The sequence below is a fragment of the Parasteatoda tepidariorum genome, chromosome 7, assembly GCF_982258835.1.
Source record: "Parasteatoda tepidariorum strain Cologne lab strain chromosome 7, Ptep-v5.0, whole genome shotgun sequence".
Classification (NCBI taxonomy): domain Eukaryota; kingdom Metazoa; phylum Arthropoda; class Arachnida; order Araneae; family Theridiidae; genus Parasteatoda; species Parasteatoda tepidariorum.
Window position 1 is genome coordinate 111,042,312 of NC_141761.1, and position 15,917 is coordinate 111,058,228.

The following is a 15,917-nucleotide window of genomic DNA, read 5'->3' on the forward strand; positions in this document are numbered from 1 at the left end:
AAAATATATTCTATACTAATTATTCTACATTAAAATATGAAGACACACGGTGACGATTTTTGAGATAAAATTGACTTGTAAGCATTTTCCAAAAAAAATATACTTATTTTCTCCTTAATTTATATTTTAAAAATATAGAGTTCGATTTAAATTTAATTTGTTTAACAAAATTTCTCCTCATAATTAAATTATTGATTTTCAGCTCCCATTTTCTTTTTCAGAAAACAGCAAAGAAAAATTCACTCATTAAAATTTCTAGTCTTCGTATTTCCCTTCCATCATTTAAACAAATAAAAAAAAATATCAGACTTGAAAGAAAAAGAAAACCAGTCTAGATTTTTCATTAATATAATAAATATACCGTTAATGTATTGTTATGCTTTTATGAAAGTCCTACTAGGAATTGAACAAGTAGGATACAAAATGATACTCGAAAAGGATTTAGTTCCCATCTGCTAAAAAAGTGGTAAAAAATTCTACTGAATCTTTTTATCTTGCTTTATCATCACTTATAAAACGTCAATCATTTTTTCTTATTTTTCCTCCATTATAAATTTATTGCTGTTATTTTTCTTGACTCATATTTTACAGATTACCCTATAAAATTCTTAGAATAAGAAATTTTGATTTATACAATAAAAAAGATGTCAAAAATCTCACATATAATATAAATAGAAAATCGAAATGTAATGGGGAAAAAAATCAAAGGGAAATTATTAAAATTTAAAAGAAGTCAGAATATATATATATATATATATATATATATATATATATATATATATATATATATATATATATATATCAAAATCATTTCGATATTTCATAGCTATCAGGCTATTTCACATCCACTAAGAAGCATAAATGTAAATGTAATGGAAAAATCAACAAAATCTATAACTCATAGAGATTCCAATTCATGCGAGATATATAGACCATTGATGTATTGATATACTACAATGAAAGTCTATCTATGAATTGAACGGGGATAATTCACGAACGGTGGGTGGAAAGAATTTAGTTTCTGTCTAGGAATAAAAGTGGTGAAAAATTCTAGCGAGTCACTTAATCTTGGCTCTATCCTCACTGTTGTATCATCAATCTTTGAGATATCAGGCGCTCTATATAATTCACTGATGTGTGAAGAGATAGACAACCACTTTGACGGAAAACTTGGATTGAAGTAGCTGAAAATAATGGCCTACGATATCGCCGATTATCGATATCTTCTCAGTTGAAAAGTCTGATTCAAACATGAGATATCTAAGGCGTGATATTCTGGTCGTTGTAAATGTAATAACAGATATTTTGAGAAAGACGATTATTTTATTTCTTATTTTTACTTCTGGATGTTATAGGTTATAAATCCGTCTAAGTATAATAAATATATATTCATTTTGAAACATATATATATTATTGATTTTACGCAACTGAAACCGGTTTGCACTTGTTTACGTTCGCCTATCAATTGGTTAAATTACACGATATATAATATAAATTCAACGATTGGAAAAATCAGACGATATTTTATATAAATATAGAATTTTTATTATATCAGTTATTATATTAGTTAGAGCATAACTATAATAATTAGATCAAATTATTGGCCGAAATGTAGTGTTTTAATAATTGCATCGCTTGCACGAGATTACATGCCATACATTTATATTTAAACGCATATGTAATGGGTTTTTATTCAAGAGATGTTTTATATACTTCCTATTGGTATTTATTTTTAATGTAGTGAATACAATTTTAATAGGAACGATGTAACTGCAGAAATACGAAAGAGAATCACAGCAGCAAATAGGTGCCTTTATGGATTAAGAAAGTTTTTAAGATCAAATGTAATCAAGAGAAAAACAAAGCTGTTATTATTTAAAGGCCTCATTAGGTCAGTTTTAACATATGCTTGTGAAACATGGACATTGACTCGTGCAGATGAAGAAATGCTGAGCATATTTGAGAGAAAGATATTACGGTGCATTTTTGGAGGAATTAATAAAAACGGTCAGTGGTTAAGAAGATCAAATTTAGAACTCTATCGATCATATAATGAACCAGACATCATAAGATTCATTAAGGTCCAAAAGATAAAATGGGCAGGCCACTTAGTAAGAATGGAAGAAGACCGTATTGTGAAAAAGATTTTTGATGCCCGGCCGACAGGAACACGTAGAAGGGGCAGGCCAAATCTCAGATGGCTAGATACCCTGGAGAAAGATTTATCTATATTAAAAATAAAGAATTGGAAGTCCATTGCCAAAAGAAGGACGGCTTGGAAAAAACTACTGGAGAAGGCCAAGGCCCATCCTGGGCTGTCGAGCCAGTGAGGAAGGAAGGAAGGAATACAATTTTAACCAAATGATACACGAGCGTTAACTGTTGTAAGCCGGTTTCAGCCACCTAAAAACAATAATAATGCATAGTATAACCTTATAATTAAGATTTTACGTAAAATCTTACAGTGCTTCTAATAATTTAACCAGGAACTTTAATAATAATATTAATAATATATATATATATATATATATATATATATATATATATATATATATATATATATATATATATATATATATATATATATATATATTTTGATGTGACAAAAGTCATGGGATGCTTTCTAATAATGTGTTGGACCTCCTCAATCTCTATGAATTGCACCAACTCTACGTAACATAGATTTAACAGATAGTTAGAACTCTCTTACAGAAATATTCAAAACTGCAGTCGGAATAGATGTCTATAATTGCGAAAGTGTTACGGGTGCAGGGTTTTTTGCGCGAACTGACCTATAAATTATATCCCATAAATGTTTGAACGGATTTATATCGAGGGAATGAGGTGGCAAAATCATTCGTTACAATCGTTTAGAATGTTCTTCAAAATGAGGGGACAATGAGGGCTCGGTGACATGACACATTGTCATCCATGAATAATATATTCTTGTTCAGGTGTCCAGGAATGGTGGCAAGTGTTCACCAAGTAGCTAAACATAACTCTTTCCATTCATTGAAAAAGGCAATCGTACCATAGAACCCTGTCTATGCCATTAAAACGCAGCCCACACCATTATTGAGCCACCACTTGATTGTTCACTGCCTTGTTAAGAACTTGTGTCCATGGCTTCGGGGGGTCTGAGCCACCCTCATGTTAATAGAATTATTTGACCAAGCTAAAGTCTTCCAGTCATCTGGTGTCCGACCAATAGCGCTCTTCTGGGTCAAGAGCCCAGGAATTTCTTAAGTGTAAATAGTATATAAAAATATAAAAAATAGCTTTAGAGATATATACCAGCATCAGTCAAAACTACGTTATTTGTTTCATGCCAAGCGTTATAGATCTAAAAGTTACTAAATATATTTCACTCGATAAAAAATATTACTAAGAAAAGCTACTAAAATAATGAATGTAATGAAATTTTTAATATTTTTTAAGAAGCTGAACAAAATGCTTTATATCATTTTGCAAAACTTTTACAAACAATAAATTTAATGGGAAATTTACGAAACAGAAAGGAACACATAAAAATATTAGATTATTGGATTACTTTTATGAACTACTTTAGTTTTCTTTATTTTATATCTACGTAACTTTTTGAATAACGGAGTTTAAACAATATTTTTACGTTGATGGAATTTTGCTCGGCCAAGGGCTCGAAAATGCGTATAAATCACTATTAAAAAATAAAATATTTATTTACGAAAATAAAAAAAAACTTAATTAATTTTCTTTTTATGTGTTCAACTAAAATTGTTTGATGATTTTTTATTAAAATTTATTCACGAAAGCATGGTTTTTTATTAAAATTGCATGATGTTTGATTAATTGAATTAAACATGTAATTTTATTTAGTATGCAAAATTTTTAAATCTTCTCTTTTATCTGAGAAAACAGTTTAATTATTTATCTTCTTCAGTTTATTTCCTTTTGAATATCAACTATTCATCAATTATTTTGCTTTGTTTATAATTTTCTGTATTTAACTGGGATCTAAATTCTTAAAAATACGTTTTGGTATAAAACAAATTATTTATTTGACGTCACAAAAGCTTCTTCCGATGTTTCCCGTTTTCCTTTTAGACATAAATTAATTTTCTTTTTTTCCAGCTCAAGTCGTGATCGTCGCACTATTTTCTCCGAAATTAAGATAATTAATCAATCGCTGTTGTTATAAATTAATTAACTCTTGAATAAGCCAAGTTGAATACTAGTTATTAAATTTTCTCGTTTTTCGGAAGAAGCAGAGAATAAGTAAAATACTATAATTGATTTAAACAAGTACTTCTTAAGTTATTGGCAATGGTTATTATTCTATTTTATTAGAATTTATGCTTGTTTGCATTTTTTAAAGCATTTTTTGACGTAATATTTAGTTGTTCATTAAAATGCCCTTTAATTGAAGTAAAAAAACTTCAAAATAGTAATAGATTTAACAAATATAAAATAGAACTCATTACCTTATTTTCTGAAACTTAAATTTACAGAGTACACCGAAATTCAAACCATGAAATTGGCCTATAATACCAAACCAAAATCCATGAAACTGAAAAATTCTGAGGGTGATTAAAGGTATCAAAAAAACAAGAATTCTAAGGGTGATTGAAGGTACCAAAAGAACAAAAATTCTGGGGGTCATTAAAGGAATCTATCAAAAGAACAAAAACTCTGGGGGTGATTAAAGGTATCAAAGGAACTAAAAATCTGAGGGTGATTAAAGGTATCAAAAGAGCAAAAATTCTGACGGTGATTAAAGGCATCAAAAGAACAAAAGTTCTGAGGATGATTAAAGGTATCAAAAGAACAAAAATTCAGAGGGTGAATAAAGATATCTAAAGAATGAAAACTTGTCATCGAACATGGGGGTCACGAACCATGTTGAGAGGGTGAAAATCTCGAAAAAAGCATGCAGTCTCTGATCTAGAGATTTCGAAATGTGGCTGTCAGCTGAGGTTTCACCAGCGGTCGGAAAAACTGCATTATTTTTGTAGTTTACTACAACCACTTGATCACATATGTATTTAATTACAACTACAACTAAATTTTAGTAGTCGTAAACCTATAAAATTGGGTCAGCTGTTCAACGACGGTAACAAAATAAAATAAAACGTAGTGACTAGAGCCGCGATGGCTCAGGGGATAGAGCGTTCACCTTCCAATGAGGTGAACCAGGTTCGAATCCCGGCGATGGCTGATCGATATGAATTCTGCATCCAGGTTGCAGCAACCACAGTGCTTACGTGAAATATCACCAGTGGTAGACGGATGATGGGCTAGAGTCCCCTTAACCGTGGGAGGTCCTCGTGGTATTCCTCTCCATGTAACGCAAATGAGGATTATTTCCATCGAAAAGTCCCCCACGAAGGCAAATTTCTCCCAATACTCGATCCAGAAGTTCCCTTGTCTTCTGGATTGTGTTCAAACTTACAAGGTTCGGAGTTGAACATTAGTTGTCGTAAACCCAAGAATTGGATCGACCGTTAAACAACGGTTATAAAATAAAAATAAAATGTGGTGATTAGCCAGGATAGCCTGGTTGGAAGGGCACTGGCTCCATGTCCAAGAGTTCGTGGGTTCGATCCCCTCCGGCCGAAAACTCTCCGTGTAGTAAATGGTGACTGATTCACGTTAAATCTGTCGAGTCGCAAAGTCTTCCTTGTTCCCATAAAAAATCAATACCTCTGGTTGTACTGATCCAGGAGTTTCCTCGTCCTCTGGACTGGTTCAAAAATTACAAGGCTACGGAGTTGAGCATTAGTATTCGTAAACCCAATGTTGGCTCTGCTGTTCAATGACGAATATATATTAAAAAAAATGTAGTGACTACAAACTTCTTTGGAATCTAGTAACTACTTGGAGTAAAGAAACGACTGCTAGTAAGTAGACGAACTTTGCTGGAGAACTTAATTAACACTTGCTTTCAAAATGGTTTTGAATAAGAAATTGATTTACATTAAATATAAGAGAATAATTAAGAATAATTTATTCATGAGCCAGTTTGTTAATCCAAAACATTTTTTTTTTTCGAATTCGTTCATTTAACCTTCACCATTTCATGCCTTTTTCGACAGCGAATATTTAATTTAAGAATTGCAAAACTAGCAAATACTTGCAATTATGTTAATTGTTTAATCCACTTTCATTTCCTCTAAGAAATTAAGTACATCGAAAATACGTTCCTTTGAAATAACATCGATATTTCACAAGTCTGCATTCGCATGTGAGAGTGTGACCAAAGTGATTCATTATATATTTATGGTTATGGCTAGTTTATATATTAGTTATACGTAATTTCTATTAAGGCTCAGCTGCAGTCATTTTCATTGCATCCATTGACGGATCTGCGAAGATTTGTATCAATAAAATTCGAAAAATTAGCTGCGTTTGATCAGTCTTACTATTTTTAACCAACGTTAAAAGTAGTTCCAGGAATCTCAACAAACTACTGTTAATCGCGCTACTTTTTTTTTTAAGAAAGTAGCACACTACACTGAAAACTACGAAAAAAGGTAGCGACTACTGTTGTTTCACTACTTATAGCGTACTACTTCTGACCACTGGGTTTAACCAACTTAAATTAAACGCTTGTATGTTGTTCACTTTAGGCTAGCAACCAGCTGGCCTGAAGTCATTAGTTAGGTGGTCAGAGAAACTACACTATTTTTGCAGTTAACTACAATCGTAACTATCTTATTACAAGCGTCGTTCACTACAGCTGCAACTAAATATTTTTTTAAATGCAGTGATTGCAAACTACGTTTGAAATGTCATCACAACTTCGCTTGTTTTGGAGACGAACTTTGATAGAGAACTTAATTTACACCCATGTTAAAAACAGTTTTAAATTTTTAAAAAAATCAGGAGTCATTTTGTTTTTAAATACGTTTGTAGTATCTTATGTAACAGTGCGTAAGGCTGGCTGAAAGAGACAAAGCCTAGTTTGATTGTTATGTGTAACTTAGTATTTCTAATTACCGGTTGTAAACTATGTTCAATCAATTTAGCGTCATCCCGAATGAGTGCGATTTGTTAATTTTTGTACATCTCTTTAATATTAATTTATTCCCTATAATGCCTACTTTTTAGACTAGCTATTGACAAGAATGAATAAAATACATACTAAAGACGTTTAAGCCGGAACACAATTATTTTATATGATTTTTTAATTATCTTAGAACATTTTTAGTATATGAAAATGAAGTCAATAAAAATATACTTTAACACAAAACGAATGCAAGGGCAGTAAAGTTAAAATCTGTTCAAAAGATGAAGAGTTTAAATCTGATTTATCTAAATTTTAAAGATTTGTCTATTATTAATAGAATTTACCCTTTATCTTCATTTCTTTAAAAAGTTTTCAACAAATATACTATGCAATACATAAAAAATTTCTTACTCTGAAATTATTCAGCAAGTTAAATGAAAAAAAAAATTAATTCTGTTGAACAGTTTATATAATTAAAAAAAAATCGTCTTAAAATCTCATAAAATAGTTTTAAAAAAATTTCAAATTTAATAATAGCAAGCGTGTTGAATATTCTTCTATAACTGACATGCTTTGAATTATTAAAGATTTAATCGTTGTTGCTTTCAAATAATCCTATGAAATTTATTTTTTAGTACCACATTTATCACCTACGCCGGGACCAGTACGGAGATCAACAGTCCAAAGAACAGCTGCAGCAGACCATTCAGAAACTAAATCAACAAGAGACATATCTGTTGGTCGCCCAGAAACTTATCAACTTACTACAAGACCAACATTGGCTACTCCCATTTCTATTGGTACGCCCACTAACATTGTTCTTACCATTCGATCAACTACTTTTATCTCTCTTGATTTCGACTAAAATGACTCTTATTGATAACAAACATAACTTGATAATATACAATAACTGGACAATAACTTAGTAAATATTGATAACAAGCGTAAATCTTATCATTACACCGATATTGGCTGTCTAATAACTCTCTTGATGTCCGCAAGAATAACTCTTACAATCAAACCGACATTAGATGCTAATATCTTTCTTGGTATTCACTAAAATAACTTTTAACATCAGACCATCAACAGATTCAATGATTTGGGTCACCCTATTCACTAGAATAAATCTTGCTATAAGTTCGACAATAGCTATCTCTCAACTCCCTCGATCGGTCCACTAAAATAGCTCTTACCATCAGAACAAACATAATATAAAATTACAAATTCCGACCAGCTCATTTTAAATGTAAACAAACTTCTGATGATGACCTGTCGTCATTTGACCTTCTGACATTCAAAGCGTGCCAAATGAAAAATGCAGACAAATTCAGAAGTGAAATTTTTTCTCGCGTGGTGTGAAAGAGTTTGGTGTAAGATTATTCAAATTTAAGTGTTTAGATTTAAATCCTATATGAACGCTTGGTTTGGTGTTAACGGGGAATAAAGTGTTTATTCATCGAATTCTTTAAGTTGTTCTATACCTTATTCGAAGAGACATTACACCACAATTATTACAGTGTAGAAAATCGGTTCTCTTTAGGCGCGAATTATTATTATTATTTTTTTTTCAGAATAGCTTACATGAACATTTTTTTTTTTTTTTTGCCTTGATCATCACCTTTGGTTTCTCATTTTTTACCTTTGATTGATTTGTGTCACAAATCAATATTTTGTGTAAACTGAAAAAAAAAGGAAGTAAGAAACTTCATATTGAAAAGTTTTCGAGCTTTGTTTTAAATAATCAGATTTTAAGAATTAACCATAAATCTTAAGGACTCGTTGGAATCAGCTATCTTTATTGATTGGAATATACCAATTTATAAAGATAGTCAAACATATAGTTGATAATTGATGATAGTTTTTGCCACATTTTTAACAATTAGAATTGATATAAACTGGAACAGTTTCTAGCACATTAAGCTTTGTCAGATGCTGATTACGTTTTAAAAGTTTCTGTCATCAAAGAAATGGTAAATATTCACTTCTTTCTAAATTTTTTAATACTTAACATTTCTTTTTGTATGAAAGTTGTATAAATATTATGAATTAACTATATCTACGTATCTTTTATACTTGAACAAAAATGATATATTAGATCTTTACATTCAAGTTAAATACGCAGTTTTTAACCACTTATGTATACGATTGCACATTTCTCATTATGAACACATTTTCACATCTTCACGAATGAATAGTTTTAATCAAATGCATAAATTTAAAAGTGAGAAGGAATCTCAAAGTAAAAACAAATACATGACCATTTAATTTTTTAAAAAAATGAATTGTTAACAGTGTAAAAATGTGCTAAGTAAACGTTTTGAATATCAGTACTTTTTAAAAAAAAAATTGTCAAATTTGGATTTTTTAACACGGGTGAGATAAACAAAAATATTTCTATGGACAATGTAGAAAAGATTTGTCTACTTTACTGAAACTTATTTAAAACTTATCGTACTTTCTTTATAATCTTTAGTTTTATATTTTTAACAATCCAATCAAGCAATGTTAAAATATTGCCTGGGAAGGTAAGAGCTTAATTATCGATTTTTAACTCTACATTTCTGGCTAGTTTAACTTGCATAAAAGCATGCTACTGAATAAATCTGAAATACATTTTAAAGCTTTAACAGCGATATCTTTTAGAGTTGAAATTAATGTCTCCAATAATGACAAGTCCGAGACAAATGCATGAATCTCAAAAGGCAACCATTAATCTCGCAAAAATGAATCGCTTCCGCCGATCAGTAAATTTTAATGACGTCAAAATAAAAGTTCGCAGAGCAATTGCCGATACCATTTCTCATCGAAGAAAATGGCACTTCGAGAAATTTCTATTCCTCTGTAGTGTGATTAACAGCTTTCAAAGTACTGCATTTGCAGACTACTCTCGTTTAAATTCTCTTCCCTGTTTCTTAAAATAGGATAATTACTTGAAAGTATTTTGTAAAATCTGTAATTTAGAATTGATTGCAAATTTATCTTTCATCGTTTTATGGGTATTTCTTAACAAAAAAAATTTTGAATTTTTGTTCATGCAAAAAAAAAAAAAATATATGACCATAATTAGGGCCTTACAAATTCTGCGGAAATATTTTCAAAATTATGCGACAAGGATGCAGCAATTTTTTAAAAACATTTCGGGTGGGTATGAAATGACCTTGAAAATACCTTATCAGTTATTCTGAAGGTCATTAACCTGATTATCACGAGTTAACTCGGGTATGTATACATTGCAAATATTTATTATCCCGAGTAAACTCGGTCATAGCAGAATTCGTCAATACGTTTTATTTTTATCACGTTTTTATTCGGCTTACTCTTTTTAAAATCCTGTGCCTGTTTGCCATGCTCGCACGACTAGAATTCTATATAGTAATGCCAATATAAATGCTAATATTTTAAATGCTGTCCATTTTATTTATTTCTTAATACCACACATTGAGCCCTTTCCAAACATAATTTATTTGCAGGAAACTTTATTGAAACACCGTCATTCTTTGGACGTTCCTATTTAGAATTACCACGCCTTCAGGCCTACTCTCGTCTCTCTTTGGAACTGGAGTTTCGAACTTTCACCAATGACGGAATATTGTTATACAATGGCCAAACAGCTACTGGAACTGGCGATTTTGTCTCTTTAGCTATCAGAGATGGTTTTGCAGAATTTAGGTATAAAAATATTATAGCTATTTTAAAACCCAAAGCTTTAAACGTTGGGCATATTTTGATTGTATGAGAATAACCTGATATTAAAACTATTCATACGTTAAAAAATCCTTTAGTGCAATATTTATTAAGTAGTCTAGAACTAGATATAACTCTTAAATTTAGGTACTTACTTCGGTAAAACTATTTTATAATACAAAAAAAAGTGAAATTTTGCTGTACAAATATTTTATTTTGCCCTTTTTTTAAACTCGGCAACTTCAGATAATTTTGTTTTTTGATAAATTTCAATGAATTAAAATAATTTCATTTAAAGCTGTCATTTCACGTATGTAAATGGATTTAAAGGTGAAAGAAAAATAAATTGCTTAATATGCTTCTCTTTCTCTTTATTCTCGAAATCTAAAAAAAAAAAGAAAAAAAAAGACACTCAGATCATTTTTGCTGTCTCTCAAATTTTTAATAACTCATGATCAGTCTACCACTGAGGATATTTTTTTCTACAGCACTGTGGTTCGTGCGAGGCGGGTGCGGAATTCGAATCTACCTGCCACTGCTGGGATTCGAACTCGGTTCACTAGAGGCAAACGCTCTATTCCCCGAGCCACCGCGGCTCTCCAATATGGTTTATTAGTTTCGGCAGTAAGTACGAATTGAAACAAAAATATAGGCTAAGTACTAAAATATAAAATACATAATTAATATAGTTATATACTAATTCGCTGAAATCACCATACTATTATTTAAGCCACTGCTAGACTGCATTCATACTTTTGGTATTATGGTAATTGGTGCTATTGAGTACTTGCAACTCGAGAAGGAGAGTAAGTGATTGGGCAGAACCCTGTAATTTTAAAATCAAATTTAACTTTTTAATTGGATACCCGTAAGCAACGTCACTCTTGTGTGTTGATTGACTTCTGAATCGGCGAATACCACGATTCACCCACAATGACGTCACTCGCAGGTATTCAATTTTTACATATACTGCGGAACGATTTTTTTTACGGGCCCTCAAAAAGAGTAAGTACAGAACAAAATTTTTTTATTTTAGTAAATTTTGGCTCCCGTGAATTAATTCCCAGTAAAAGCATCTCGCCAAAAGATGCTGAATGCAGTCAATTCCTTATTTTGGAATGGACATCTAAAAATGTGCTTTAAGAACGCAAAGCCATCGGGCAAGGTCAAAAAATAAGGATAAATTAAAAAACAAATTCGAACTGTTTTACCTTCATTAATTGCGTTTCATTAATTGTATTTCATTATTATTTGTGTTTCATTATTAATTGTGTTTCATTATTAATTGTGTTTCATTATTATTTGTGTATACCTTTCAGTTTTGTGTATTTTCTCGTATTGTTATTCAGTACTGGTTTAATGATTGTTTAACCCCTTTACGGAGAACGGGTATTCAGCCAGTCTTTAGTAAAGTAAATATGTGTTACCTTAAATTTAATATCTAAAATAAGTTTCCTTAATTTAGGTATAATTTAGGAAACGGTCCCGTAGTTCTGCGATCTCCACAAAAATTACACTTGGGTAAATTTCACCGCCTGATTGCCAAAAGGTATTTGCGAGACGGAATGCTTACGCTGGAGGGACAGGAAGATGTTGCAGGCAAGAGTCAAGGTTCTTTGAAATCTTTAGATCTCGGAGAAAATCTCTTCTTGGGGTACGTCCCATCCGAGAGGAAAGGGTAAGAATCAATTTTAGAATATCGATTCCAATTTAAATGCATTTAGCTAATGTTCCAAATACTAGTTGAAGCATTATGGGGTTTGTGGTACATTTTTAATGCTCTTTTAAAAAAGAATACAATCATCAAAGTTAAAAACTAGTAAAATACGATCTTAGGTTTAATTAAAGAGGGGTTATTAATCGACATCTAATTAGGCTCGAAAAATAACCTTCGTTTACACCTTCAACACAACATCGCGAAGCTTCTCTGAGAAAAATGCATGTGGGTTTTCTTTTAAAGTTTGACTCAATTTTTGGAATTAGTTTATAAGATGCTAGCTAAATAAAGGATAAAGACCAAACAGTCGTGAATAACTGTTGCAAACTCTCAAATGTTATGAATTTGTCAAGAAAAGCTTTATTTCATGTGTTAACATAACCTTCAAAAACAGCCTAAATTCAGCTAAAAGTGGATCTCTGTCAATAAAAGTATAAAGTCTATATCGACAATATGCATTACTGTCAGTAAATGTTCCTTAATTAACCTTTAAAAAGCATCAGCGAGAAAAATACAGTGAAAATACAGACTATGTGATGGTTTGTATCATTAAAAAAATGCCAGTGAATGGAATTCTAGTATTCACAAGATCAAGCGCTATAACAAACAGTTATTTATGTCTCACAATTTAACATTAGAAGAAAATGGTTGAAAATAGTTTGATAGTGTTTTAATGAATTCCTATTGGCTGAAAATAAGCAGATAACAATTTCGGTACTTTTCCATTAACCAGGAGCAAGCGAAAAGTTGCCAAATAATGTAGAATTTTGCTAAATTTCTAACAACCATAAGGGGAGTGTCAGTTTGGGGTCACGTAGCTCTATTGTCAGAATAAAGCATCCTTTCCATTCAGAATTCCTTTCTTTCTTCTATCTTAATTTTTGTTTTAAAAAAAGCATAAATTTAAACATTCTTTTGGGGTAAAACTGTTATGTTTACAATTCATTATTATTTGTTTATAGTTGAACGTTTTCGACTTTTATTCCGTTGACTCTGTTTTGTCATTCGTTTCGCTTGGCGACTTGGTACGCGTTTCGTTCACAATTGGCGACGTTTGCACCCGGCTGACGGAAAAATACCACAATTTCATACATTAATTTTGTTTAAAAAAATATTGTCTTAGTAGGCTTCGAAGTTGAAAAATGATTTTGCGATTGCGAATATTGCATGCCTTATTATTGTCATATTCCTGACTTACATATGGAATTTTTGACAACATTTATGAATCACCTTGTACATATACATAATGATAATGAAGTAATTTTGCTATGAGTAACGTTAAATGATCAAATCACTACAGTTAAAAATCTATTCAAGATATATTTTGAAAGAAAAATAAGATTTGATTGTCTTGTGCTCGGTATTATTCTTATGGAATGTTTTTGATTGACATTTACTTCCCCGTTACGGTCAAAACTAAACATTCATCCATCTTAATATTACTTCCACTTTTGTCATTTTTTAATAATATTCTTCCCCTGTAACTTTCATTTTTAAAAGCAGGTCTAGCAATATATATATACATTTTTATTCTATAAGCTTTATATATTCAACTATTTTTTGTTTTGAAGCTGTCTGTCTGAAAATGACGTTTTTATGAAATATTACAGGATATTTGAAAATATTGCTGTTACCAGTGGTATGGTAGGATGCATTAGGCGATTGAAAATTGGAAAAAAAGAAGTCGATCTCAGATTTCCTTATTCGAAAGATATTTTGAGGGGACATGGAATACGTAAGTATTATGAACATGTAAGAAATAAATGTTGAATAGTTTGCCATAACTTTGACTTTTGATTATTTAACTATACTATATATTAACTTCATGCATAAGATATTAGGATTATTGATCAAATAAAGTTTTCGGTTGGAAATTTAGCGAAAAAAATGAATAGTTAAAATAGATCTCTAGATCTACTAACTACCTACTTGAATAGATTAACTATCAAAGAAATATTTAACTATAGAAAAATAAAATTTAATAGTTAAGAAATTGAGATTATTTAACTGAAAGTAATAGTTGAAGAATTAAATAGTTCGCTATTACATCTAAAGTGGATTTTTAAACTTTAAAAATTAAATTTTAAATGGATATGAAGTGGGGATAAATTATCTAAGAGATATTTGTAGAGCAATTAATTGAAAATATATATTTTAATGTATATAGAAATCGATATTATTTAAAGAAACTGAAATTAATAGTGTAGGAATTAAATTGGTCACTACTACCACTAAATATTAAAATTAAATTTTAAATAGATGAGAAGTTGGGATAAATTATCTAAAAGAAGTCAGTACAAGTAAACACAGTTAATATTTTTAATATAAATATATATATATTTTATATACATATTATTTATATATATATATATATATATATATATATATATATATATATATATATATATATATATATATATATATATATATATATATATATATATATATATATATGTTTTTAATACATATAATATCGATTTTACTTATTTCACTTCGATTTAAGAGCTTATGGGAAGAATTGAATAGTTTCGTAAAAAATTCTACCGACGATTTCTTTTATCTATCTGTATAAGCAATGCAGGATGTTTATGTGCTTGTGTGTAGGTACTTAATGTATTTCCACTATTGTGAAACGATTTTCACCAAATTTGGTGTACATAAGTTTAAGGACACGGCATTTTTGCAACTGCCTACTTTAAAACTCACTGCAACCACCGGTTCGTATGCTACATCTCAAAACGTTACATTCTAAAATCATTCAACACTTCTCTGTATTTACTGAACTTGATGTTTGGGTGTCCTACTATATTTTGCAAATATCTAATAAGTTAATGATCTTTCTAGTATCCCACTGTTTTCCAATATTTGGAAGTCTATTCTAATTCGGGATGGTTCCCGCCAATCCACTCGCACCTGTTCCTAATCTCTCCTTTTGATTATCGTGTTTAAATTTGCTCCTTTGTCCCTATTGGTTCAACCACTTAGCAAATGCTTCTATCTTTACTTCTTTACCATCCCTTGATGTTTAGAAAAAAGGAAGGTTTTTGTTTGTAGAACCGAAACTATAGTAGCTCCATTTCGGCTTTATTCACTTATTTTAGTTTACACGGCACAAATTATACCCTAACATTTTTGAATATCAATGAGATTTTTGTACATTCTTTGGATTGTTATGATAAAATATTTAATATGTATTAAATTGCTTGTAAAATATTGTGCTCATCAAATGTTAGACTTTGTTAGAATATCATTGGAAGATATCCATCCTTTATCTTTTTATGACATTCGCATATTTTCAAACGTCTGATTTATGAAACTAAAAAAGATTGGAGAATATTATCTTGGGATATTATCTATAAAAATATATATTAAAAAAAGTTGTTGGTTGATTATCTTAGAAATTTTTCCATTATTATTGACAATATCTGTAGAATCTTACCTCACGACATTTGCAGGATATTTGAAAACGTCTGACTTTTGAAGCTATATAATGTACCGAGAAAAAAATTTTGGAGCGAATATTTCTTTTAT

At 30.4% G+C, this 15,917-nt stretch overlaps 1 protein-coding gene across 1 annotated transcript in view; it reads left to right on the forward strand.

The window, feature by feature from the left end:
- Nucleotides 1–15,917, forward strand: part of LOC107441737 (agrin) — a 331,154-nt gene that overhangs the window by 279,716 nt on the left and 35,521 nt on the right. The window contains exons 17-20 of the mRNA XM_071183001.2: nt 7,621–7,785; nt 10,456–10,654; nt 12,135–12,347; nt 13,997–14,121. Of these exons, the coding sequence (XP_071039102.2) occupies nt 7,621–7,785; nt 10,456–10,654; nt 12,135–12,347; nt 13,997–14,121 (702 nt within the window). The remainder of the gene's footprint in view (nt 1–7,620; nt 7,786–10,455; nt 10,655–12,134; nt 12,348–13,996; nt 14,122–15,917) is intronic.